The 27,595-nt window shown below is 50.6% G+C and overlaps 1 protein-coding gene across 3 annotated transcripts in view; it reads right to left on the bottom strand.

Annotated features, from left to right (window-relative positions):
• Positions 1 to 1,118: 1,118 nt before the first annotated feature.
• Positions 1,119 to 27,595, bottom strand: part of ASXL2 (ASXL transcriptional regulator 2) — a 110,829-nt gene continuing 84,352 nt past the window's right edge. For 2 of the 3 annotated variants that reach the window (XM_061625912.1, XM_061625914.1), the window contains 8 exons: positions 17,998 to 18,113; positions 13,510 to 13,624; positions 11,826 to 11,966; positions 8,175 to 8,338; positions 6,987 to 7,083; positions 6,500 to 6,605; positions 4,232 to 4,916; positions 1,119 to 3,643 (listed from right to left, as the gene is read on the bottom strand). In XM_061625912.1, coding sequence (XP_061481896.1) covers positions 1,379 to 3,643; positions 4,232 to 4,916; positions 6,500 to 6,605; positions 6,987 to 7,083; positions 8,175 to 8,338; positions 11,826 to 11,966; positions 13,510 to 13,624; positions 17,998 to 18,113 — 3,689 coding nt within the window. In that variant the 3' untranslated portion in view covers positions 1,119 to 1,378. The remainder of the gene's footprint in view (positions 3,644 to 4,231; positions 4,917 to 6,499; positions 6,606 to 6,986; positions 7,084 to 8,174; positions 8,339 to 11,825; positions 11,967 to 13,509; positions 13,625 to 17,997; positions 18,114 to 27,595) is intronic. The other variant, XM_061625913.1, reaches the window with a different exon arrangement.

The following is a 27,595-nucleotide window of genomic DNA, read 5'->3' as shown; positions in this document are numbered from 1 at the left end:
CAAGAGGACTGTAGCTTAGTGGGCGGAGCACCTGCCTCCCAGGGGGAAGGCCCCAGGCTCAATGCCAGCATCTCTAAGTCAGAAAGAGCCAGAGAGCATGAGAGTAGAAAGTGCTCTTTCTGCCCCAAACCCTGGACAGCCACTGCCGGCCAGAGCAGACAGTACTGGCCTAGGTGGACAAGGCAGTTTCCTATGTCCATGTAAGTATTCTTGCCTTTAACAAAAGAGTAAAGCCAACCTTCTGAAAAGGGCCACCTCCAGTATCAGATTCCACCCATGTGGGGCCCTCCTGCAGAATACAGGAGAGAGGAACAGCCTTGGCTATGTATGGTAGGAAATCTCCAGGCTCTGCCTGCCGACCTCCCACTGGGGCATCTGGCTGGCCGCTGTGGGAACAGAAGGCTGGACGAGATGGGCCCCCTTGGGCAGGAGCCGAGTGGGAAAGTGGAAGAAGCCATCCCACTAGCCTGCTAGAGAAAGGCTGGGGCAACCCAAGGCTCCTGCTTGCTAGCCCAACATTACGATTCGGTGCTCCCCCAGCCTGAGCCTGTAGCACTCCCTCTCCCCCCCCCCCGATGGGAGTGCAGAGACTTGGATTAAAAGGAAATTGGTCTTGGTTGCAGTTTTGGCCTATAGCAAAGGCAAAGTGTGTGTGTGGGGGGGAAGGGGGCTGCCCTCTGGTTCCTGTGAGGAAATGGTGGAGGTAGAGTGGGGTGACCCTCTGCCCAACCCCTGGTGCCTAATCCAGCCCTGGCCATTTCCTTGGAATGCCTCCCAGGCCTCTGGATGCCTGCATGCCCCAGTGCTCTGCCCCACACAGAGCTCCTCTGCCTCTTTTCAAGGGGACTCAATCAGTGCTACCAAACTCTGGACCCGGAGATACTCCTGCCACTGCCTGCCGGGGTTGTTAGGACAATGTGCACGGGCACACACAATGCCATGTGGAAGGATGCCAGGCAGGGGCTGGGCACCAACAGCCATCACAGATGAGAAGAAAGGGGGGACGCGGGGCTGGGCCAGCAGATCAGACGCTATGAGATCACAGAAGCCTTGGTGGCGAGTAGAGGGGCTGCCTGGACTCAGGTTTTGTCAGCATGGGACAAGAGGCTAAGTGAACATGGAGTTCAAATCAACAGATTTATCTCAAGAGATTGGAAACAAAAAACATAAAACAAAACAATGGCAACATATTTACATGATTCCTTAAGTGCAAACACTTGTCCCAGGGCTTCTTTCTGGTGGCCATCCAAGGTGCTTTCGTCGCTCTCGAGAAAACCGAAGCGGGGCGAGGGCGGGGTCCCACTGCAGCCTCCGCCGCCTCCGCTGTGTGCCCCTCTTGCTCCGCAGACGAGACGCCCCCTGCGCCTTGCAAGAGCTGCTACCGCACCACGAGGCAGGAGACACAGAGCTTGGAGGGGCCGATGCAGTCGTCATGGCAAAAGGCCCCACAGCCCTTGCACACAATCATGGCTTTCAAGCGGCAGTAGCACTTGGAGGGCAGGTCCAGGCCACCGTCTCCCGAGAAGGCCTGGCCCTGGAGGGGGCGGTGATGCCGGTGGCCGCTGCCCGTGTTCACGGACTGACCGGCAGGGATGGTCGTCACGGTTACAGAGAAGGACACCACCTCCCCCATGTGGCTGGGATCCGACAGCCCCGTCAGGAGCGCCTCCTCGTGCAGGTCAGGAGAGGTGGAAACGTTGATTGTGCCGCTGTAGCCCGGCCCAAGCAGCTGTGCGGCAGCAGGACCCCCAAAGAGCCGAGGCGGCTGGGAGGGGGGGTGCGGGGGGGGCCGGGGCGGGGTGGAGTCCACCTGAGTGGCAGAGGGAAGCTCCAGGCCGTGAGACTTCCTTTCCCCCCTCACAGCCTGGGCCACGTGCTCTTGGGCTGCCTGAATGAAATCCCTTGCCAGGGCGCTCCCAGAGAAACCTTGGCCTGGGGAGAACGGGTGGCCGGTTCCCTCTCTCTGGCTGCATGCTGCTAGCTCCACCTTCACGGCGCTCCTTCTGGGGGCTGCCTGCTCTCCTCCTCCTCCTCCTCCTCCCTCCTCTTCCATCGCGACACGCACCTCTTCGTCTTCCGAGCCGTCCATGTCTCCTCCTCCGTCTGCTCCATGGCTGCCACCGTCACTGTCATCTCCGGCCACCAGCTCCCGTTCCCCAAACTCCGCCTCGGGCCCAGCAGGGCACAGGCAGCTCTCTGGGGGCACGGCCAGGTTCCTTCGGAGGTGTTCGGAACAGCGCCCGTAGGTGGAAACGTTCAGGAGGTAATGGCCAGACATGGCAGGCTTGGTTGTCCTTCTCCCTGGGAATCCCAGCATGGAGCTCTGGCTGCAGGAGGAGCTCTCTGGCGGGAAGCCTGGCGGGAGGCGAGGAGGTGGAGAGGAGGCCGTGGCCGCTGGGAGATGGCCCGGCCTGGCCACTCTCTGCATCAGGGCCTGGAGGAGGTGGTGCTCCTGGGCTCCTCGGACAGAGGCTTCCTGGCGGGAGTACAAGTCAGCAGGAGAGCTCCACAAGCCCCGTCCAGGGAAGGAGAGGAAGGCTGGAGGGCCAGGGGACAGCTGCTGCTGCTGTAGATGCTGCTGCCTGCCCTGGCCCAAGTCCGGCTTCCCGCTCGGCTGCAAGGGGACAAGGAGAGGCTGCCTCTCGCCGGCTCCCAGCCTGGTGGGGGCCGCTGGCTCTTGGCTTTCCTTCACAGGGAGAGGGAGGGTCTTCCTCTCGACTCTGGTTGGGGGCTTGGGCAGGATCTGCTCCAGAGGGACCTCTTTCCCTTGCAGCAGCTGAGCAACCAGGGGATTGTTCGCAGGGATGCTGGAGCTGCCCTTGGGGTGAGCTGCTGTGCGGCCACTCGGGGCGCCTGGGGGGACCGGAAGGCTGGGGGCGGCTGACCAAGTGCTGCAGGGGGGCTGCAGAGGAACCATCACGGCAGGCGGAGAGACGGTGGGAGGGGCTGCCCTGGAGGACAGAGGGGAAGAGGGGACTTGGCCCCCCGGAGCACCAGCGCCGGCAGCCAGAGGCGCCTCAGGCACACCTTGCCTCTCTGCTGCTCCTGAGGCCACGCTACGTGGGGGAGGGGCTTTCCCAGGCCCACCTGTTATCCCTGGAAGCAGGCCAGCACTTGAGCCCACAGGAGCCTGGGCACCCTGGCTGGCGGAGAGGGCCAAGGGGCCTGTATGGCTGAGGCTCCTCATCTGGGCCTGGGTGGCTGGCGGGGTCTCCGTCCTAGGGCCAGGGCCTGCCGTTCGGGGCTGTGCTGCAGGAGCCGGCTGTAGCTGTGCTCCTGCAGCACCGCTGGAGGCCTCTGCTGGCTCTGTTGCCTGGGCCTCCGTTGGGGGGCAGGGGCCTGGGCAGGGGGGCCCTCGTGGCCTCCCTGCTGCTGGGCTGCTCCGCTCCCTTCCCCTCCCCCCACCGGGGCCTGGGCCAGGGATGGCTCCCACAAGGGGCGCAGCAGCAGTAGCGCCGGAGGTGGCGGCGGCAGCAGCGGCGGCCCACTGGGCCCTGGCCATCTGGGCCCTGGCTTTGATATCCGCCAGAGTCCGGGCCCCTGTCCTCCTGGGACTGGTGATGGTGACTGGGAAGGTGGGTGTGGGAGAGACCTGGCTGGCAGGAAATGGCGCTGGAGAACCATGGATCCTGGAGACACGGATCTGGAAGAGAGAAGACGGAGAACAGGTGAGCCAGCAGGAGGGAAAGTGCACGGCGGCAGCAGAGGGGGACATCAGCCTTGGCAAGGCAGCCACTGTGAGCGTGCCAGCTCTCACTCCAGACAAGGGGAGAGCATTCTGCTTGCCAATCAACTCTGGCAGACCTGCAGCTTCGGAACGCAGCAAGCTCTTTTTAGACTTCCGATGCCGTTGAGACCCTGCTATAATGGGCAGTGAGTTTCTCCCCCCCCCCCGCAAGGAACTTAAGGAAGCACCTTGCAGAAGGCGTCCATAGGCCCCCTGTACCCAGTGCTGGCAACTAGGGTGGCCAGCAGCTCCCCAGAGCCTCATGGAGGCCCCTCTTCAATGCTGGGGTCTCGGGTAAGCAACCCCCACATTCTGTCAATGAACTGCCAAACCTGAGCTCCTCCCACCCTCCTTGTGCCTGCCTGCGAAGAGCCATCCACCCATCTGTTGTGAGGGATGTCCTCTGTCATCACACACGGACAGATGCTGAGACAAGGACGGGGCACCTGCCGACCCACACGCCGGACACAGACACTGCCAGCGTGATGCAGAGCGCTCCTTTACCCTGAGCGGAGGGACCTTTGGCACTGGCGCGGTGGGAAAGGACTGCAGCGGGCTCTGAAAAGGCGGCCTGGAGGGGGAACACTTCTCTGCAAAGTGGGGCTGCTTTTCTGGTGTCAACAATGCCGCCACCTCTTCGGGAGCCTCTGATTTCCTCTTGAGAGCCTGGACTCTGGTGTCCATCTGTTGTGTGCCGGCAGCGGCAGGGGCCTCCTTGCCAAGCGCCTCCCGAGACTCCTTTTCTTGACTTGCGGCAGCAGCAGCTGGGCTCTTTGGTCTGCTTGCACCCCCTTTCCCTGGGGACTCCAGGAAGGCAGGGCGGGGCACGTCCCTCACTGGCTCTGCTTGCGCAGGCTCCTCCTCAGCCCCCTTGGAAGGCCTGCAGGACGCCTGGCCGCTGGACTTGGAGGGGGAGCTGCTGTCGGAGGAGGAGGAGGCGTTTTCAAGCTCTTCTGCCGGCGCAGAGGCTTGGGGCTGCTTCTCCTTTTCATCCTCTTCTCTGCTGGCTGCTGGCGGTGCCAAGGGGTCCTGTGCCTTTGGAGGAGCTCCCTGGTCTTTGCCAGGCACAGCGGTGGAAACCGGCGTGCATTTCTGCAGCTGAGCAGCTAGATTGCCAGACTGTGGCTGACTCTGAGCAGCGGGGACGCAGGAGGTCAGTTGCTTGGACTCTTCAAGGCTCAGCCCAGAGCTAGACGGAGAGGCAGAAAAAGAAAGCAGACACACCAGTAAGACGCAGGAAACACCCTGTCCGCAGCAGCAGCAGCAGCAGCAACCGGCTTCTCCATGGCTGCACCACAGAGCAACCAAGTCAGCTGCAGCCCCTGACACTCAAAAAGCTCATCGCCAAAGAGGGGTCCAGGTGCTGGGGGCTAGTTGGCTAGATGGCTAGTGGGCAGCAGAAGGAGAGAGCCCCTCCTAAGCTGCTCCAGAACATCACTGGCATTTGGAGCACTTTACAGCGCCTCAAAATTCATCGCAAATAATACCTACTGTGCCCTAAAGCCATTTTAGAGGATGGAGTGGGGGTAGTGTACCAGCTTTTAAACAACAACAGCTATTATAATTGTTGTTATTATTGGACTTACAACACATAACAAACACTACCATAAAAAAGAACAAACGACCCCCCAAAACAAATGAGCTGACCTGACACATACCAGGTGGAGTTCAGTACAATTTGTGCAATGTGACTTTGACGGAAGGTATAGAGAGGAGACAGCAGAGGGTGCCGCCAGCCACCAGGCAGACTCTTGGCTCCCCAGCTCCACGGAGCCTTATGTGCTCATCCTCTCCATGCCGAATGCGTCGGCAGCAGAGGCCAGAAGACGGAGAGGTCGAGCCTGGGCCTCACGCAATGGGGAGCCCTTTTAATGGCTCAGGGAAGGGTCCCCTCTGCCCATGATGAGGAAGCAGCAGCAGAGGTGGGCACACCTTCTACTGCTGTGGAGAAGGTGAAGGGGCTCCCAGGAAGAGGATGTAGGCCTTGGCTTATCCAGAGAACCTCCTCCTCAACAAGCCCTCCAGCCTCCTCCAGCCCTTCCCCTGTTGCTAACAGTGGGGGAATGCCAGCCCTGCAGTCATTTCAGCTGAAGACAGCCAAGCACTGCACTGGCTAACAGAATGTGCTGGGAAGTCTCTGGTTCTTATCTGCCATGAAGCCTGACTTCCTCCAGCTTCAGCCCTTCATCTGGAATAACAGGGGGCTAATACCACTGACCTACTGTACAAAGCCCTTGCGAGGACTGCAGAAGTCATGTCCGCAAAGCCCTTGGAACGCTTAGAGCAGAGGCGGCTCATCTGCAGTCCTCCCGAGGTTGCTGGGAGCCCCATCCTTCATCACCATCCCTGACCATTCACTGGCCATGTTGGCTGGGGCTGGACGGAGGCTGAGGGCAAATGCTGTCCACCAAGCACCATCATCTACTTCTGCTGCATCAGGAAGCTAGGTCAGTATGGCAACTTGGACCGAGACATCCCAGCAAGCAGAGAGATGCAGGGGAGGAGCCCCAGGGTAGCCAGCCAGGGAGTGGGCTCCCCCGCCCTTCGCTCGGAAACAGACCTAGGTGGAGAACCTCTTTCCCACCCCTCTCTGCTCCCCTCACTAATCTCTTTGGGCACCCAGAGTGAAAGATGCTTGGTTCTGGGTGCTGGGCACAGTGTTATGTGACCCGCCCCGCTCCCAGAAGAGGCTTTCATGCCATTGTGTGCTTAGAAGCCCTCTGGGGGGACGGAGGGAGAATCCAAGGAGAGGAGGCAGGGCAAAGTCCTCACCTTTGGCCATAGTAGCTCTCAAAGAAGCGCCCCTTCCACAATTCCATTTTCTTCTCCTTCTCGAGCTCCTGCCGAAGTCTCAGCTGCATCTCCGGAGTGAATTCCCCTGTCACACACAACATTGGGGGAGGAAGAGTTCAACAGAGGAGAGCCAAGTCTCTTCCGGCATCTCCAGAAGAAGCAGAAGCTGCTGCTGCTGCTGGACTCCCCCTGCCCAGTGAAGTCCCCCCTCTTGGACTGGCCTCTCCTGTGGAACCAAACACAAAGGGCCCACCTGTCCAAGCCGCCTCCCCAGAGCAACCGAGGCAACGTCCCTCCCCGCATCCCAAAAACCTGTTGCTTCCCTGGGCAATGAGGAAATGTTTTGCTTCATCTACTGCTCGCTCCCCTCCTCCTCCTGATCAGCCAGTTGCTCCCATCAAAACTCCCCCCGGCCACATTCTGAAGCTCCCTCCAAGAGCCCCACCCTCCTTCGGGACGCCCTCACCTTCCGAGAGCCGCTCCTTCCAGCCTTGGGCAGCGGAAGTGAAGAACTCATTGTTGAGGGCAGAACTGCTCAGCTTGAGCAAGCCGTCCATCCCGATCTGAGAGAGAGAGAGAGAGAGAGAGAGATGGGAGGCAAGGAGCACACTCCTCCAGGGAAGCCTCAGGATGAGAGAAGGGACTCAGTGTCTAGGAAGCACCTACCACACGTCTTCCCTGCCCATCCACCACCACCACCCGCCACTCAAAAAGACCTCAGACCTGCTTAGTTCCAGCTAGGTAGTGGACTCATGGACTTATGTCTTTTTAGACGGTACCTTGGGGCCAATTTTGGCGCTGCAAGTGTTAAGTTGGAAATGTAGATTGTGATGGTTATTGTTATTTGACTCTCGTAAATTGTCTTTTGTAAATTGTATTGCTTTTTGTATTGCTTTATTGTTTTACTGATGTATTCTTATATTGTATTTTGATATTTGTGTCTTCTGTAAGCCGCCTTGAAGGCCTGGGGCCAAAAGGCGGGGTAGGTAGGTAGGTAGGTAGATACGTAGGTATGAATGAATGAATGAATGATAATAAATGACCACCTGCTCGGAACCTGCTCCTTTAGGCAGAGACGCTGGAAAGGAAAAGCCAGTTAGATTGGGGAAGCCTTTTCCTGAACGGGGGGGCGGGGGGAACGCTGTGTTTCCCAGTCAACCTCCAGGGCTGATATCCAGGGAGGGACTGGAAGGCAGGGGCTGTTCTCTCCAAGCGCATGAAGGCCCTTTAAAAACACCTGGGAGTGGAGGACACATAGCCACACGGGCCAGGCTGACAGGCCAGTGTGCAGCAAAGCCAAAAGCCTTTCATTCTCTTTACTTGCAAAAAGTCACTACTCGAGCAGCAGCAAGGGAGGCAGGGACATTTTGTTTTTCTGGATACAGCTCCGAATCAGCACAGAGGCCACAAGGTGGCTCAATGCCTGCCGATGCTCACCCTGCAGCTTCCACAAACCAAGCAGCCATTTGCTCAACATGCAGCTGCAGCAGGCCAGGGCGTGAGGCCTGAGAGCAGACGTCTCTCTGTGAATGCAGCGTGACTCCACCTGCCTCAGCCACACAGCCCAAGGCCCCTGCATGCCCTACACAGCTATGGGGAGCCCGGCTGCCCCGGTCCCGCTGCCCTCCTTCCCCCACTCTCCAGAGAGACCTACCTGCCTGTCCACCTCGGGGAGCAGCAGCAGCAGCCTCTGCTGGCAATCAGCCGGCAGCACCGTGAACGTGTGCTTGTTGATCAGGGCCCGCAGGTTGGTGTTCACCAAGATGGAGTCTGGGGTCTCCACGTCAATTTCGGCACATTTTGTCCTCTTCAGTTGCCCTGCGCAAAGAGGCATGGAGCGTCACTCTCATGGAGGAGGACGGCTCCCTTCTGAGAGCCTGCCAGAATGCAGATCCTCCGCCAGGAAGGGGAAAGGCCTAGAGGACTAAACCAGGAGAGCAGCAGCCCAAGTCTGGGGTTGGAAGGCCCTCGCAAAGCTCTTTAGTTGAGCTCAATGTCCTCTGACAGGACCTCCTCCATTGCCTACGACGCCAGTCTGCCCAGCCTGCTGCCATCTCCCCCGAGCAGGAAGCAGCAAAGGTCCCCACCTGGCACCTCTTGTCCTATTACCCAGCAGCTCCTCCCTTCATTTTCTTGGCTACATGCATTCCATGCCGTCAGCTTTTCCTTGCATGATTGGCCTTGGAGACCCATCGCAGGCCTACAATCATCATCGCGTATAATTCTCCCATCACCTCCGTGGGCTATCTATGCCACTGTGAAAGGCTTCCTCGGGGTTAGAGTTAGGGTTAGCCAGCTTTCCTCAGTGCTTTCCTGCTATTGTTCCTTGCCCCATCTTCAGCAGCAAAAAAACCATAGCTTTATATCCTCTGTACCCACTGTGATCCAACAGTGCCTCAGTGAGGAGGGAGGCAGGGCTGAGCATCATAGAATCATAGAGGTGGAAGAGCCTATATTATTATTATTATTATCATCATCATCAATAATAATAATAATAATAAATATGTTAATCATAGAATCATAGAATAGTAGAGTTGGAAGGGGCCTACAAGGCCATCCAGTCCACCCCCCTGCTCAATGCAGGAATCCAAATCAAAGCATTCCCGACAGATGGCTGTCCAGCTGCCTCTTGAAGGCCTCCAGTGTCGGAGAGCCCACTACCTCTCTAGGTAATTGGTTCCATTGTCGTACCGCTCTAACTGTTAGGAAGTTTTTCCTTATGTCCAGTCAAAATCTGGCTTCCTGCAACTTGAGCCTATTATTCCGTGTTCTGCACATCCTGGCCCTGACGCTGGGCAGCTTTGGAATGTGAAGGGAAATGAGATGAAGGGCAGCATCTTTTACCAAAGCCAACAAGGGAGTCAAACCTCAAGAGGTACTAAGCTATTTACTGAAGCGCTTCAAAAAGCAAGTCCCTTACATAACTCATCATCGCAGATACAATACATAAATCAGACTATGTCGCAGTATTTAAAATCTAAGAATGCAAAAAAACTTGATCATCATGAGGAATTTTACCAGACCTTCAGCAACTTTCACCCCACCATCATCCTAAGCCTGGACTAGTCCACGCAGCAGCGTCACTCTGTAGGCATTACTATGCAACTGCGCAATGGACATAATAAGCACCTCCTCTTATCAGAAACTTACTGACTGCTACATAGCTATTAATACTACACACAACACACACACACACTTCTAGACTCCACCTGAACACACCAGAAGACGTTGTCCACAGCAAAGCCCTAAAAGATACAGCCACATCTGTTGCTGATTTGTCAGACAGAGACTCACAACTGAACTACTTACATCGGGCATTCCCTAGACCAGGCCCCAGGTACCCAGCCAGCTGGGACGGATTGCTACCACCTGTCCCTCTTTAGAGGGATGTGTTCTGCTTTTTTTTTTTTTTTTTTTGGTGGGATTAAGGAGGATTAATTTTATGATGCTTTAATTGGACATTGGTTTTAAATTGTTTAGGACTGTGGTTTGTTTTTGTATATGTATATTATGTATAGTTTTTTGTTATTGTAAGTCGCCTAGAGTGTCCACTAACCTGGACAGAGAGGCGACCAATAAATAAATTATTATTATTATTATTATTATTATTATTATTACAATACCTACACAATGAAGAAAAAGTAGATCCACAAAGCGAGACTGGTACCCAGGAACAATCTGCTACAGAACAGACCCAGAGAAGAGACAGAAGGCCACTTGTCGTCTTGTAACTGCCAACTAAAACTGCTGCAAAATATCATCCACAATCCTTCCCTCTCACAGGCTTTAGGAAGCAGCTGACAGACAGCTCTCTAACCTAACCTAAAACCATTAGCAGCAACAGGCCCCAAACCTGCAGAGAACCAAACCCAGATACCATCCCGGCCTCAGCCGCAACATCAGGGACCCATTCATTTCTCTCTTCCTCTTCCAATGCCATCAGCTGCCAGCAATGCCCCTTCTGCTTCCTCAATAGGAGAAAGCAGGCCAGTTTCTAAGCAAAGGAATAAAATGGTCACGAATCTGACACCAGAAAGGGCAACGTTCAGAAACCAACGGGAGACCGCTTCAGCCACCAAGCACAGGCTGCTAGAGACCTTAAAGTGACTGTTCTTCAACAAAGGAATTTCAAAGAGAGACTCCAGCACGAAGCTGCTAAATTACTATTTATCAAGGAGTTCAGTTCCATCACTGGTAACCTGAATCAAGGTGCAGGCTTTTATTCCATCACAGGGGTCAATGAGCTTACCAAAGCTAAGCTGCTTTGTAATGGCCACTGCACTTATCTTATAGGCATTTAAGCTTTAACACAGCAGTGGGGAACCTTGGGCCATGGGGCCTCACGACGTCAGCCAAGATTTAGAGTTTGGCTCACCTGGCTGGTTGGGGCAAGCCAAACCCACCATTCTGGGGCCTGACGTCACACAAGGACGCAGCAACCGGGTGCGGTAGCAGCAGCAGCTAATTGGAGGAGCAACCAGCAGCATGCTCTACGCCACTCCCCATCTCCCTCTGCAGTGAATTCATTGCTTTTTCCTCTCGCTGTGCTTCCAGAGTGTGCCAGTTTTTTGTCCTGATTCTTCCTTTGTGACACGATTTGAATAGGTGCAAAGGAAGAATCAGGATTGCACACAGCAGTGAGATCTTTCAGACTCTTTCCTTTGAAATGGCTACGCGATGTCATGTGATTGACAGATGGCCCTTCCCACCTGTCAAAGTGAGCCATGAGGGGTGGGGGGGCTGGACATCTGGCCCACCCACTGCTTTAATATAACCATCCCAGCCTGGTTTTTGGTTTTTTTTGCATTGCATTTCTCTCTGACCTCACGGCTTACATTTTTTCTCTACACCGCATCAACTTAGGAAACACTTTCTGCATCTGATGAAGTAGATTCTAGCTAAAAAAAAATGCCATAATAAATGTGCTAGTCTTCATGATGCAACAAACTCTTTTTTGACCATCTCTATACTACAAATTCAGGAACGCACCATGAGACCAACGCAGAAACCCTACAGAGAAATGTATTTAAGCATAATTCTCAAAGACAAGCCCATTAGCTTAAAAGTCAAGTATTCACTCATTCAAGTTCTTTCGCTTTTTCCTACAGGACATGACCTGAAAGGAACAGGTAAATAAACAATTAAATAAATTGTGCTAACTCTTCAAAAAATGTGTTGTGAATTGCTCCTATGCATCCCTAAAGAGGAAGACCTAATGAAGGGCCCCTGCTTAAATCCCCAGCCTCATCACTGCCCTCTGACAAGAGAATGCCTTTAAATCAAAGACGATGCAGCAGCCACCTACTTGCATGAAGCCTCTCAGACCTCTGCAATGGCTTCTTCCCCAGAAGCGGCAGGGAGGACTCAGTTTTAACAGAGGGGGAGGAGCTACAAGTGGAGTTTTGGGGGCTACTTGAGTGTCCGTCAGACTGCTTTCCTTCCCAGACTGCAGGGGAGAAGACAAAACACATCAGAATTAAGAAAACACATCAGAACAGTACAAACCGAGCTAAGTTTCAGGTTTCTAACCGTCAATCATCCCCAGTTCAGGTTACGCAAACTGGTCCAAAACCAACAAAAGGACTCACAACCTGGCTTTAACTGTTAAAATATCTTATTCAGTGCCATACCTTCGTAATTTCTGAAAACCTCCTGTCTATCTTTGCATGGTACCCACCTGGAACTCTGCTAACAGGACCCTAATGCCAAAAGATACAACAAGCAAGCAGGACCAGCAAGAGACACAGCCGAGTGAACACAGTCCCAGTTTGCACGTATCAGGGAAGATGGAGCTGGAAAACTAGCTATGAGCTACACGCTCGCACAGAAACCGTTAGTTGTCGGAGTTTGCTCACACAGCTCAACATCCTGCCTGGAGGAGCTACACAAGGAAGGTGGTAAGAGAAGGGTGACTTCAGAAAGAGAGACACACCCTCTCAGTGCCCTGCTCCTCAAGAGGCAGCCTGCTAGCCCCATGAGGCCCATCAAACAACTGCCTCCCATCTCCACTGCCCTGCATCTCTGTGCCGTTTGTTCTGGCTGCTGGTGCCCAGTTACGGGCTACCAAGTTTCCTTAGGACACTGAGTGCGTGCAACGTGGCAGCTGATACCCAAGGAGGGGAGGTCTATGTAGGATGTGAGCCTGGGGGTGGTAGGCTAGAGGTTGTGCTGGCCCACCCAACACTTCAAACTGTAACACTAGTGCAGAGACATAATTCATGTGGTGCATCTTAGAACACATCCCACGAGGATCTAAAGCCACTCTCTCTGCGGAAACTGCAGAAGGGCTGTGGCCCAGTGCAAGAGCACCTGCTTTGCAGCATTCAGAAGGTCCCAGCCAAATTTCATGCAGAAGGGCTGTCAAAGACACCTCTCTCTCTCCCTCCCTCCGACAGCCACTGCCAGTTAAGAGCCATCAACTCTGAGCCAGCAGGATAAAAATCTGCCTGGCGTAAGGCAGGCAGTAACGTCCCTAAACCAGGAGTGGAGAAGTGAGTCCCGCCATGGGGCCAGATCACTAACTCACCCAGCCTTGTTTGCCAACTCTGACAGGCAGGCTCGACTACCTACCCATCAATCACCTGACACCACAATGACTCTACATAACCTGCTTTGGCTCACACAGCTTGAAATCAAAAGTTGTGCACACAACTAATATATCCCCTGGCCGATCCCAGAGCTCTTTCCTATTCTCAGTATTTTTCTCTGGATTTCCTATTTCAAGATGCTCCTGAGAGATATACCCTTTTCTAGAGCTCCTGGCGAGATGCTGCTGGGCAAACCAAGGCTTTTATCTGCTCTATTTCAAAAAGGTAATCTGGTCACTATTTCCCTTTAAATGGAGAAAGAGCTCAGTACAGCTTTAACATAGCATGGAAACGGCAAGCGACAGCAGCTAGTTGGCCGATGCTTGTTTTTCGCTGGATGCCTCTTCCCAGACCTGATGAGGCCAAGAGGACCACTGGCGGTCCACTGAGGGTGGCTCATACCGGGTTTTGCAGGGGCAGAGTGGCTGGCAGCCTTGGAGTGCTGCTGGAGGAGGTGGTGGTTGGAGGAGACGGGCGCGCCGGCACGGCACTGCTTCTTCTGCTTCTGCTTCAGGGCCTACAAAGAGAGGGAGAAGCATGCAACAAACACAGGAGGCGACAGGGCCATCTCAGCTGTGGCACCTGTGCGGTGGAATGCCCTCCCCAGCATGGCTTTCCAGGGAGGCTTCTAGGGGATTTTTCTGCTGTTTTGCTGGGGGACGACCTTCCATCTCTCTCTTATACTGTCCTTGGGCTGTTGTTCTATCTTGTCTTTCTTTCATTTTCACTCACGCGACTGCTGTTATTGTTACTGCTTTGCTGTTAGCCACTTTGAAAGCTTACTTCAAAGGAGATATATATATATATATATCTTTATTGTTATGGTCAGTGACCAGCATAAGGTAGAAGGAGAAAAAAAATTATCCCAAAGGTGGCATACAGTAAAACGGGATAGAATAAAATCAAATAAGGTTGTTAAAACATAAACATTATAGAATAAAATTATGTTATGTTATATTAAGACATAATATTATAAAACAGAGTTGTCAAAGTCATAATTATAAAATCCCAGCGAAGGGCAGGAGTTACAAGATGGCTAGAGTCAGTTCGTGGAGAGTTTTAATCGCTGCAGCACAAAATTTGCAAACACTAAGAGTAGTGTAAATATTTTGATCAGAGAGGAGTAGAAGGACGTAATATGCATCTGATCGTCCTAAGGTTTCCGATAGGAGCGGTTCAATTAAAAATCTTCATTGGTCGCGATAAAATGTACCGTATAGAAGGACATGAGTCACTGTTTCCGCCTCTCTGGCATCACAAGGGCACTTTCGATCTTGGTAAGGGATTTTTTGGTTTCTACCCTCCAAAACTGCAGAGGGAAGGGCATTAAAGCGTGCCATTGTAAAAGGTCTACGATGCTTTGGAACCTTGAGTGTGAAAAGATAGTTTGCAGGTTTGTTGGGTTGTAATGCTCTATCAATTGAGGAATAGTTAAGAGGATAGGCCCAGATCTTGTTGGCGCTCAATATCAGCAATACGTTGATTATCAATCTAGCCATATGATATCCTTGAGAGATAAGATAACCCAGGGAGATATGGGTTTATAGATGAAATTATTTAAAATGATGAGCAAACAGCTCCCTCTGCGTTTGGCAACTGGCCAACCTCTGACGGCCACAATCACAGCACAGTGCTTTTAAAATGTCCACTTTGAATTGTTGTGTATCTAGAGACCAGCTAAGGTGTATGGCGTGACTCCCACAGTCCATTGCCTCTCTGTCTCGCCTTCCTGTAGAATGTGTTTTGGCCTGACTCTGCACTCCTTTATGGCAGAAGAGCAGATGGGTCAAGTTTAAGTAAGTTTTGCTTATTAATGAGCAATCAATCAAAATAACTGTTAGGATATTTTTAATTTGATATCTTGGCAAAAAAAAATGAGGCAGGAAGTCTCTCTAAGAGATTTGCGAGCATGAAAGCATTTGTGTCTTTTACCAACTGTGCAGATTTTCAAATGTAACAGCCCCAAACTATAAAAAGGGCAGCCTGCTTCCAAAGGGGGCAAGACCCCTGGCAAGGCATCACCTTTTAGCAATGCAGTATAGCATTGATTAATTTGTAATGCTGTTTCATTACTATAATCAGTAAATTGTATCTGACCTAGAATCATAGAATCTTAGGATAGTAGAGTTGGAAGGGGCCTACAAGGTCATCCAGTCCAACCCCCTGCTCAGTGTAGGAATCCAAATTAAAGCATACCCGACAGATGCCTGTCCAGATGCCTCTTGAAGGTCTCCAGTGTTGGAGAGCCCACCATCCCCAAGGTCATGGGTCCTATTGCCGTACTGCTTTCTTAGGAAATTTTTCCTGATATTCAGTTGAAGTCTAGCTTCCTGCAACTTGAGCCTTTTCTCTGTGTCCTGTACTCTGGGACAATCAAGAAGAGATCCTGGCCCTCCCCCTCTGTGTGGCAACCTTTTCAGTACTTGAAGAGTGCTATCATATCTCCCCTCAGACTTCTCTTCTCAAGACTAAACATGCCCAGCTTTCAGTCTCTCCTCATAGGGCCCTGATAATCCTTGTTGCCCTCCTCTGAACCCATTCCAGTTTGTCTGCATCCTTCTTAAAGTGTAGTGTCCAGAAGTGGACACAATATTCCAGATGAGGCCTAACCAGTACCAAATAGAGGGGAACTAATACTTAACATGATTTGGAAACTATACTTCTGTTAATGCAGCCTAAAATAGCATTTGCCTTTTTTGCAGCTACATCACATTGTTGGCTCATATTCAGCTTGTGATCAACGATTCCAAGATCCTTCTCACATGTGGTATTGCTGAGCCAAGTATCCCCCATCTTATCACTGTGCATTTGGTTTCCGTTTCCTAGGTGTAGAACTTTGCACTTATCCTTGTTAAATGTCATTCTGTTGTTTTCAACGCTCCAGCCTATCAAGATCCCTTTGAATTTTGTTTCTGTCCTCCAGGCTTCCTCCAAATTTTGCATCATGATTGATTACCCAAAGTCTTTATCATGGCTGCACAGAAGAACCCTTTGCACTTTCCACTTTTGCCACAAACCAACAGATCTGGCACCCAAGCCAGGGGAGAGAAAGAAAAGCAGTGATTGAGGAGGAGGAGGAAACAACTTTGGTCATAACAACACCCCATTCAGAGAAGACTGTGGAGGGAGAAGTGGAAACAGCAGGGGCTTAGCTGCCTGGAACAAAGGGAGGGAATAAAATAAAAAACCCAACCAAAATGAGGTGAGGAGAGGAACCGATGGGAAGAAGGTGAAGGGGATGAGAAAGGGCCAGGATTCCTGGACTTGCAGCAGACCCGAAGAGCCCTGTCCGGACAGCGTCTGCCTGACAGCAGAGGAAGGAAACAGTGCTGTAGGGCTCTAGGCAAAGGGTAGTCAGTACAACTGGAACAGGAGGATATTTCATGGGCAAGTTTAACACATTTTTATTTGGACAAGTATTTGAGATCCAAGGTTGATAAAGCAGGGATTATTTTAGATCTCTGGGGAAATGTTCAGTGTTTTTCGCACTAGAGCAAAAAGATCAGGTGGCTTCCACCCCCATCAGTGGACTGACTGCATCCTCTTCAGTTTCTTCTCCATACATAAATGCTGAAGAGCGGCCAGAGGATCTTTCGGAAGCCTTATAGGGCTTTTGGCGGCCACCCCTTAAGCAACTGATGGGCAGGGGCAGAGAACCTTTTTCCCCTGATGGGTCAGATCTATCTCTGTCCTACCCCTTGTAGGCCAAATCTGATAGGGTTGCTTCAGATCACAAAGGGTTTTGTGGTGAAAACTCTGCTAAAATGGAGGGGGGGCGTAAAGCACGCTCCCGCTGCCCATCAGCTGCTGGGAGGGGGGGGGGTGCCCTACTCCAGCAAGGGAACACTCAAGAGCTCATGTGAACTTCCCAGTTTTGCTCCTTTGAAGCCCCACTGGTACCAGCCCCACATATAACATCATGCAATACATCAGGTGTGGGGGCAGGTTGGCGTGGTTTGCCAGGAGCAGCCTGGCAGCCCAAACTGGAACTCCTGGTGGGTCAGAGTCTCCCCACTCCTGGGCTGGGGTTTAAGGTAAGTCATGTTTCACTTCTCCATTTCAATTAGCCCTTTGTGCGGCTGCGCCCCGGTGGCTACATCCTCTGCCCTCCACACCAGTGCCAGTGAATGGGGCAAAGGATCTCACCTCGCAACTGAACAGGCTGTGAACTGGCCTTGGCTCTCAGAGCATCAGCTTGTCCAGACACAAAGAGGGCAAAAGAAAAGTTGGTGAGCAGGAAAGCACAGAGGTGGGGTGGAGGGGAGTGGGAATGGCAACAGCGCCAGGAAGCCCCCCCCCCCCGACAGAAGGGTAGCCTTTAGGGCCAAGTGGCACACTGATGGCACTAAACCAGAGTCCGGAAACAACTTCAGCCTTAAGGCCACTTTCCCTTCTGGGTAACCTTCCAGAGGCTATATGCCAAGGTGGGGCCCCACAAAGCCCCCCCCACACACACACACCCCTCTCTCTCTCTATCCAGCCAAGCAAGCAAGCAAGCAACGTTATCGGTGTCCAAAGACACATTTCAGCCAGGAAAAGCACTTGTGGGGGATACATTGCAGGGCCACAAAGGGCCTGGCCTAGGGAGAATTGCATGTGGCCTCGTGAGCCTGTGGTTCCCAATTCCTGCACTGAGCAAAGGGAAGCGTCGCCACAGAAGCTCAGTGGCAGGGAGTCTGCTCTGCATGCAGAAGGTCCCAGGGGTTCAGTCCCCAGCAGAGCGTCCAGGCAGGGCTGCAAGAGACTCCCTGCCTGAGACCTTGCGGACCCGTCGCTACCAGTCAGTGTCAATCGATACTGAAGTAGCAGGACGAATGCCTGGCTCTGAGAAGGCCCTGTCCTCAGCTGCTGACAGGCTGGCTAAGCAGCACTCCATGCCACTCCACTTACCTGCTTGAGTGCCTTTTTGCTGAGCTTCTGAGATGATGAGATGACTTTCGCGGGAGGGATGGAAGGGGACGGGCAGCCTGGCTGGGGAGAGGGCGCCTGCGAGAGCCTGGATGAAACTAGAGAAACGAGGACAAACAGGACAAAAAAGGGTCAGCCAGCAGCCCAGAGTAAAACCGTCCTTTGTGCAGGGCTGGAAAGCCCCCTGCGTCCCCAGAATCAGCCCCACCTCACAGGCACCCCAACAAGTGACAGCCCATCCCACTCTCCATGCTGCCTCAGGAGATCAGGGATTGCTTGCCGTCTGCCGACAGGCCCCTTTCCCCAGGATTTCCACCAAAGCGGCCCACAGCACGTCAAATGAACAATTAAGTAACAACCATTCAAAAAGAAACAAGAAACTGCAATGTCAGTAAATATAGAAAAAAGAAGAAAAAAGTCAACCCCACACTGTATACAACCCCCCCAAAAACAATTCTCCTGTAATCTAAATCTGCATCTTAACAGTACGACCCTTTGCGTGTTTACTTGAAAGCCAGACCCATCGAGTCCCTCCCAGAGAACCCCTGAAACAGGGGTTGCCACTGCAGCACCCTCCAGATGTGGTTGGACCCACCAGCCCCAGCCAGCATGGCAGACGGTCAAGGATGAGAGGAGATGCACTGCAGCAACATCTGGAGGGCATAAGGCTGGCTGGCCCTGGCCTAAAGCATGTAACCCGTGTACTTTGACCCTTCAGCACAAGAGCCAAGAGCCACCGTGGTGGCAGAGGATGGGGTGGACTCAGATGCCCATCTCCACATCTCTGGCTAGATTTGGTAGCAACGCTGGCCCTTCCTCAAGGCAGTGCAGTTTGCCCCACAAAATCACGTCCTCTTCCGGACCCCTGTCATGAGCCTTCGTTGGGTGTCCTGGTGGGCACAACTGGGCTTAGGTTTAGCAGGACTGCCTTCAAACCGCATCCCTGTCAGAGGCTCCCTTCCACCTCCCAACCTTCATTCCCTGCCTGTGAAGAAAGCCTCCTCACCACACTGTCTGTAAAGATGAGCACAAGAGAGGCTGTAATGTACTTTACAATGTATCCCACATCTATTTCTAGAGGCTTTTTGAGCAATTCATACAATGCTAGAAGAGGATTAGGCAAATGCATGGAAGATGAGGCTATTAAACAGTTGCTAAGCCTGATGGCTGAGAGCCAGTGTGGTGTAGTGGTTCAGGTGCTGGACTAGGACTGGGGAGACCAGGGTTCGAATCCCCACACAGCCATGCAGCTCACTGGGTGACCTTGGGCCAGTCCCTGCCTCTCAGCCTCAGAGGGAGACCATGGGAAACCCCCTCTCCATACCGCTTCCCATGAAATCCCTATTCGTAGGGTCGCCATAAGTCAGAAGTGACTTGAAGGCAGTCCATTTCAAGGCTGATGGCTGTTCTCTCTCCACTGTTGGAGGCAGCATGCTTCTGAATACCAGTTGCCGGAAGCCTCAGGAGGGGAGAGTGCTCTTGCGCTCAGGACCTGCTTGTGGGCTTCCCTTTGGGGGCACCTGGTTGGCCACTGTGAGAACAGGAGGCTGGACTAGATGGGTCCCCTTTGGCCTGATCCAGAAGGCTCTTCTTATGTGCTGTTGTCATATCAGGAAGAAATATCCCTTCAGTAGGTCACTTCCAGCGAATTAGAAATGTGTGGCCAGCGGGGTGCAAGGAGGGAAGACCTTCAACCTGCCGTGTGTATTGCAATCACAGTGACGGTCGATTCTCCGAATGAGGAGCAAGGATAGCAACAAGGCTTGCTAACAACTTCCCAACCACTGTTGGTTAGCTAAACCTTTGAGGCAATCTTTTTTAGTTCTGAATTCATGCTCTTTATTGTCAGAGGTCTTGCTCGGAAAATTCCCAACGGGCTGGAACAAGTGACACAAATTTACATGTATCTTTTTAAAAAAAATTATTATGGCAGAAGTTTTTTTTCAGGCTCAGAAACTGCATCTAAATGTCTACATATGCAGTTTTCAGATACAGTAGGGCCCCACTTTACAGTGTTCCGCTAATGCAGCGGTTGTCAATTGCAGAAAGGCCCCACTCTTACAGCGCTTGTTCTGCTTTTACGGTGGTTTTTTGCCGCTGGGCACCATTTTGGTCAATGTTAGTCAATGGGATCCGCTTTACAGCGGCTTCCGCTTTACAGCGGGGGTCCAGAACGTAACCCGCTCTATGTGTGGGGCCCTACAGTAATATAAATGTTTCGTCGTAGTCTTCTCCCCCCCTTACATGCTTGCTTTTAGTAAAACAGCCTATCACCCATTCTGTTGCATTTATGAGAGTATTTTATACCCCACTCTTTAGCCAAAAAAAGCTCCCAAGTGGCCTAAGTAAAAACCAGTAAAAACAAGACAGTCTCTGCCTACAGGCTTACAATTTTAAAACAGAGCATTACAAGGAGAGAAGAGGAAAACAAGCAACCTCAGGACCCAGTTCTTAAACTTACAAAGCAGTCCTTACCAGGACCACTTGGAATAGAAACAGTTCAGGCAGAGAAAAAGCCAAAAGGAGCTGAGCTCTCAGGACAGCTGATGGAGTTGGCTCCGCCTCCTATCTCTGCCTCTGCTACAGCCTGATGGACTATAGCAGAGACATAGCCGATGGATCAGCCAATCAGCCAGCTGTCAATCACCTGCTGCATCTCTCAGACTGGGGCTCCCTGCCGCGAGGCTCCAGAGCCTTGCCTCTTGCTGCAGCTGGGCTCTCTGGGCATGGAGGGTGCCATCTAGATTGCAGCACCAGCCTGCCCAAGCTCTCAAGTCAGCTGTCACCAAGTGCATCAAGCCCTGTAAAGTCTTGGCCTTAAAACCTGCTCCCGAGCCTTGCGCCCCTTGACTCTAGTCCAAGGACATTGCCAAAGTGAGCCCCGGCTGAGGTGGGTGCTGATCTGCTCGGACCAACTAAGAATCTGCTTCTCTGTTATTGTTTTGGTTCTTGGATTTGGGCACTTTCATCTAGCTTCTCTGGCTTTTGGCTGCTGCTCTGAAATCAGCGGGCCCCTGTGTCGGCATCCCTCCCCCGCCCACCCTGTGCATTGCTGCTTTTCAAAAGGGCAGGAGCGCTCTCTCAGTTGCAACGGTGCTGGTGCTGGTAGTGTTGCTGGTAAGTTTTGACTCATGAAAGTGTTTTCCTTCTGTTCAGATGAGCTGGTGGTTCTGGGCAGTTTCTGCTGCCTGCCTTGGCTTGCCTCACTTGTCTAAATCATTTGGGGCTCTCTGCAGGCCCCTTTCGGCCCCAAATGATTTGGCTCTGTCACAGAAAGATCTGGATAAAGAGTTGTATTCAACTATTTCCTACTCATAATATACCCGTTGAAATTAACGAACCTAAGTTAGTCATGTCTATTATTATTCATTAAATTTATATCCCACCCTTCCGGCCCAAAGGGAACCCAGGGTGACAAACAAGAAGAGATAAAACACTAAAAACAATTCCTGACAGCAATATAGGTCTCTCCTGAAGAGGTTTCTTGAAAGAGGAAGGTCTTCAGTAGGTGCCAAAAAGATAACAGAGATGGTGCCTGCCTAATATTTCAGGGGAGGGAATTCCAAAGAGTCAGTGCCGCAACACAAGAGATAAGCTTCCTATGTTGTGAGGAACGGCCCTCCTGATGAAATGGTATCGGCAGGAGGCCCTCACCTGCAGAGCACAGTGATCGGCTGGGTATATAAGGGGTAAAACAATCTTTCAGGTATCCTGGTTCCAACCTGTATAGGGTTTTAAACATCAAAACCAACACCTTGAATTTAGCTCCGTAGCTAACTGGCAGCCAAATAAATTCAAAGTGCTGGTTTCAATGGGTCTTCTCTAAGTAGCACTAGAACTGAATACCATCCTAAAATAGCAGAGCTGTGGAGCACCTCAAGGCTTAACTAATTAATTATATTTATATCCCACCCTTCCTGCCAGTAGGAGCCCAGGGCAGCAAACGGAAGCAGAAGCTTTCATGGACTAGAGTTTGCTTCAAAACATTCATTAGATGCACCTGATGACACAGAATCTAGTCCACAAAAGCTTGTGTCGGGGTCACCAACCCGCCACCTGGTGGCACCATGGTGCCCACAAAGGCCTTCAGTGGCACTCCTGAAGGTAGCCCAGAATCTGAGTTTTTTCCATTCTTTTTTCTTTTAAGCAAGTCTCTAACTCTCCTAGAAAGATAGTTACAGAGCAAAATGTGCAGGTACCCTTCTAAGTGATTTCTGTGAAATGAGCCAGCCTGGTTGCTCTTGCCTGTCAGTGTTATTATTTTATTTATTTTTTATTTATTTGTTTCATTTATAGACCGCCCATAGCGAGTGGCTCTCTAGGCGGTGTACAAAAAGGTTAAAATACAAAATATCAACAATAAAATCAGACAACAAACAATAAACACAAGCAGCAACTAAAGAAAAAAAGAAAAAATTTAAATTATAACATAAACGCTTAAAATGTCTGGGAGCATAGCCAGGTCTTAACCTGGTGCCGAAAAGATAGAAGCGTAGGCGCCAGGCGTACTTCTTCGGGGAGGCTGTTCCACAGTTCGGGGGCCAATGAGTGAAGTCAGAGCTGTGATTGATAGGTTTTTTGGACACCAGGCAACTGGAATCCCTGGGGACCTAAAGAGTTGCTGTTTTGCCCTCCCTTTTAGTGCACTTTTCCTGCATCTGACTTTTTTCCTAGTCCTTGGCATCTCCATAGTTTACCCTTCTCTTTTTCCGTAGCAACCAGGATGAATCTTTCATGTACTAGGTTCACTTGAGATTAGGTAGTGCCTAGAAATTATTTTCTGCAAATACTACTACACAGGGTGCAGGATGGCAGCCCAGGCTTTGGTTTAGGGTTGGCATTGGGGAAAAATAGGGTTCTTGTGCCTTTAACAGCTGTTTGTCAGGCAGAAATTGCAACAGGACAAGCTTTTTCTAGTATGGAAACACAATTATGGGAGAAGCTTTGTTAATCAGGTCATTGCTGGACCCTATACATTTACATATAGCAGTCGAGTTAAAAATGAATGCACAGAACAGAACAGGCAGAGTGAAGCCATGATGAATTAAGATGGAGGATTTCGTGCTATGTGCGTCATTTGTGGCTGAAGGTTGCTTGCAATTTTGTGAACATTGCACGTTCTGCTGCCAGTGAAGAACTTCTGATAAGTTGGTACGAAGCTGCTGGAAAGCCAAAACAATATCAAAGAGAAAGAATAACATATGTATGTTGAGCTGAGACTATGCAAAAGGTGCCAGTGGAAAATCACTGCTGCAAGGGTCTCACGTACTCATTTTATCCCGCTCCCAAACATATTATGGTAATTCATGGTCTACGTATTGTGGGGTTGCACCCACGATTCTTGAAATTCATGTTCAGTTACTGGATAATTACAACCTCCCGACCCACGTTTGCTGGGTGACATAAAGGGATGCATTTATGCTTTAGGAAAAGCTGTTCCTTGGGGAGGGGGGGGTTGCCTTTGGATTACTTTCTCTTCTTTTCTTGCTGCTATCTGCTCCTGCGTTGCCAAGCGGAAGGATTCAGGCCTACCTGCTCGTGGTAACTTCGTCTTTCCTTTATTCTAATACTCGAGGAAACTTTGAGTAAAAATATGCAAGTAGTGGGCTAAAGGGAGTTTAGGAGGAAAACATATTATTTGTTCTGTTAGTTCATATTTTTATTGTTTTAACTAATTAGCTTATATGAAGATATATATCACATCACTTTGAGATATTTTCCAAGTTACTTTAAGTTGTTGTAATGTCGAAGTTTTATTTTCTATAAATCCTATAGCACCGTTATGTTTATGCAAACCTTACCAATGTACCTTCCAGTTGCTGTTATTTCATTATATTTCATGATTTATGATTGTATTACGGTTTTCAATGACTATTGTCGGATTCTGTTATGCCCCCAGGCAGCCATTCTGTGACAGGTGCCCCCCAGCTTTCTCTCAACATTTGAAATGTAACCCATGGCTTACACCATAATAAAGACTTAACATTATAATGCTGAAAAGAAATGTATTTCTTAGGAAAGCTGAATGTGTTAATGGCAGCTATATACCACACACACATGCACACACACACACTATACTAGAGACCAAAACGTGTTGGGCTTTCCTAAGAAATAATTTCATTTTCAGCATTTGGGGATTTCCCCCCTCTTTTTTGTGGATCTTTCAATGCTGACCATTTTTTGTTTCCAGTAAGGCAGGGATTACCAACTTTTTCAGGTGCCTCAAAAGACTGTGTTGGTTTTGATACAGCAAACTAGCACTGCCACCCTCTGAAGGATCTGAGCTGTATACAATGATGGACTGGCCTACCGTTCTCCTCTATGGGCAGCGCTCTCCCTGAGAGAAGCTCGGCTGATGCCACAGAACAGTCAAATGGACCAAGAACAGCAGCAATATTGGCAATATTATAATAATAATAATAATAAAATTTTATTTATGAGTCGCCTATCTGGCCGAGTTAACGACCACTCTAGGCGACGTACATTGCACAATAAAATACAATATAAAAGAACCACAATCAATGAATAGTCTAAAAAACCCCTTCCAGTTAATAACAGCATAAAATTAATCCACTCCAGAGATCCTGTAGGCCTGCCTGAATAGCCAGGTCTTCAAGGTCCAGCGGAATCCCATCAGGGAGGGGGCATGGCGAAGGTCAGAAGGCAGAGAATTCCAGAGGGTGGGAGCCTTCAAGTCGATCCTGACTTATGGCGACCCTATGAATAGGGTTTTCATGGTAACCGGTATTCAGAGGTGATTTACCATTGCCTTCCTCTGAGGTTGAGAGGGGGTGACTGGCCCAAGGTCGCCCAATGAGCTTCATGACTGTGTGGGGATTTGAACCCTGGTCTCCCAGGTTGTAGTCCAGCACTCTAACCAATACGCCACACTGGCTCTCAAAACAGCAGCAGAGCCAAGGAAAGCCTTATTTGATTATCAGACTTTATATCTCCAGTGGTTTCAAAGCCTCATACATTTTTATAAGAGTATATCCATTTAGAGCTAACCTATCTACAAGGAAATTGAAGGAGGTACGGTTGCATAAAACAGAGAGCTTCGGCTATGGGGCGGTGTACAAATGTAACAAATAAATAATAAATAAATAAAAGAGGGCAAGCCAACATGGCTGCACCCTCCAGGGGTTTTGGACCAACTCTCACCAGCCCAGGTACAGCACTGCCAATGGTCAGGGATGATGGGAGTTGGGTGCCATGTCAGCTAGCCCTGTGAAACATGATAGGTAAGATACACGTCACAACAAATAACCAAAACGCGGAGATTCCTGGCAACCCCGGGAATGGTTTGAGGGGACCTGATGCAGTCACCTCGCTGCCCTGAGTGAAACATGGGGGACAAAAAGTGTGTTTTCTTGGAGCCTTGCATCTCCACAGTGCACAAAGATGTCTGGGCAGGCCCTCTTGTGAGTGGGGCTGGGGCATCGCAGGCAGGGACTTGGCTGCTGCCTCTGGAGAAGTGGGTCAAGAGGTGCCAGCCCCCCTCACTTTCTCCTTCCCAGATTGGGCTCTTGGATCAATTTGGCTAAGGCTTGATATACCCTCCCGGTCTTCTACTGAATGTACAGCCTGGCTGATAGCCTTTAGATTCTGGGTCAAGATGGTCTATTCAGGACCCTCTCTCGGATATCTCCATCAAATTTGGAAAGATCCTTTTGTGAATCTTTGGTCCTGGTCCAAGACCTTTAACAAAAAACTAAACCTTCTAGGGCTGTCCTTGGACCTTTTGGCATCCTGGGACTTACCGATAGCCAATTATACTATAAGTCAACGAATAAAGGATTTGGACCGTCAACATCTACTTTCAACGGCACACACATCCTGCTCGCCTTCGCATTTTGGTTTAAATTTTCGTTTTCCATTCCCAGCACAATACTTAGAAGAGTTAACTCACACAAGTTACAGATTTTTGTTTTCTAGAGTAAGATTTAATTGTCTACCTTCTTCACTCTTATCAGGTCGCTTCCATGGTATCCCTCTCCAAAATTGTCTATGTATTTGTAAGTTAAATGAGGTCGAAACTATTGAACATGTCCTTTTTGTATGCGAGTTTTATCATGACGCAAGGGCAAAAATTATTCACCCACTAATTACAACCTTTACCGACAAACCCCCAGGGTGGCTAACACAGTATCTTCTAGCAGATAAAGAAAAGGTTATTACTGAACAAGTTGCAAAATTCTTTTATATAGCCCAGTCTATCCGTAAAAAAAAACAAAAAATAAAAAAAAACAGGTTCCTCCCTTGGATTTTAGAAAGCAAACTGTATTAAACTCTGTAAATTGTGTATGATTTTAATTATGTCAAGTTTTCACACTCCGGATCTATGATTGTATAATAAAGAACTGACTGATATACCCTCCCCAGCTGCTGCCGCCATCTCCTCTGCCTCAGTACTTGGGACAGTCCCTTCCTTTCCTGGGTCAATGCCTGACTGACCCCAGCATGATGAGTTTTCACTTCTCCTGCATAATAAGTATGCAAACACACACAGGCACCTGATCCTGGGTCCTCGCGCTGTGGCTTTTCCTACCCCTCACTCCACTTCAATGGCAGAAGTTCTTTGTGGTGGTGTCAGTTATGATGATCATGCCACATCACATCTCTCATGTTTGTACTTCCTTGGTTCATGCTGAAGATCTCCAGGGACACACATAGTCTTAAGGGCTCTACAAGCAGACTCTATAAAGCACCTTCAACTATGCACGGAAGACAGCATGGAAGGAACCATTGTGCCCTGTCATTAAGCATACCTGCTTTCCCATACCTGGTATGAAAGGCTGGCCCCACATCAATGCTAGCATAGATATCACTGCAAAACATGATCATGGGCCTGCCCTCTCTTTGAAACTAAATAGCTCAGGCCCTGTTAGCTACCTACTAGGAACCAGGTGGAAGCTGCTCTGAGCTCTTCAGAGGGCCTAAGAGACACTGAATAAATAAATTGCAATCCCCAGCACAGAATGGCTGGATTCTAGGGCTGGAGAGCAAAAGCCACAACAGAGGAAGGGCACGACGTCAGGAGGCCTCAGCCAGCTGTCCTCTCCAGCAGAAAAGAGATTTTCCAGGGATGTTCTTCTACTGCCAGACTGTCTCTTCACTACAACTATATACAGTTTTAGAACTGCTCCTTACTTCAGAGAAAATGGAAAAGAGCTTCACACACACCAAAGGTGGCAGTGTGTACATTTCAGGCATTAAGTAGCTGGAAAGCTGCAGTCTAGGCCTTCTCTCTTTTCCCGTGGCAAAATACGGGAAGGACCAGGAAAGATTCATTAAAATGTTGGTACATACAGTACGGCCCCACTCATACAGCAGGTTAGGTTCTAGACCCCCGCCGGAAAGCGAAAACCGCCGGAAAGCGGATCAGCTGTAGCACGGGGGTCTGGAACCTAACCTGCTGATCGCACCACAGGAGGAGATCAGATCTTCCCCTCCTCGGGTGCAATCGGCTTCCAAAGAAGATCCCACCCTTCCTCCCACAGGGAGCCCAGGGTGGCAAACAGGTGGCAGAGCACTGAAAACATCCTGAAAATAAAACAAACAATTCCAATACAGATGCAGA

Source organism: Rhineura floridana, chromosome 4, assembly GCF_030035675.1.
Source record: "Rhineura floridana isolate rRhiFlo1 chromosome 4, rRhiFlo1.hap2, whole genome shotgun sequence".
Taxonomy (NCBI): domain Eukaryota; kingdom Metazoa; phylum Chordata; class Lepidosauria; order Squamata; family Rhineuridae; genus Rhineura; species Rhineura floridana.
Note: the sequence above shows the minus strand (reverse complement) of the source record. Positions and strands in the feature narration are given on the sequence as shown.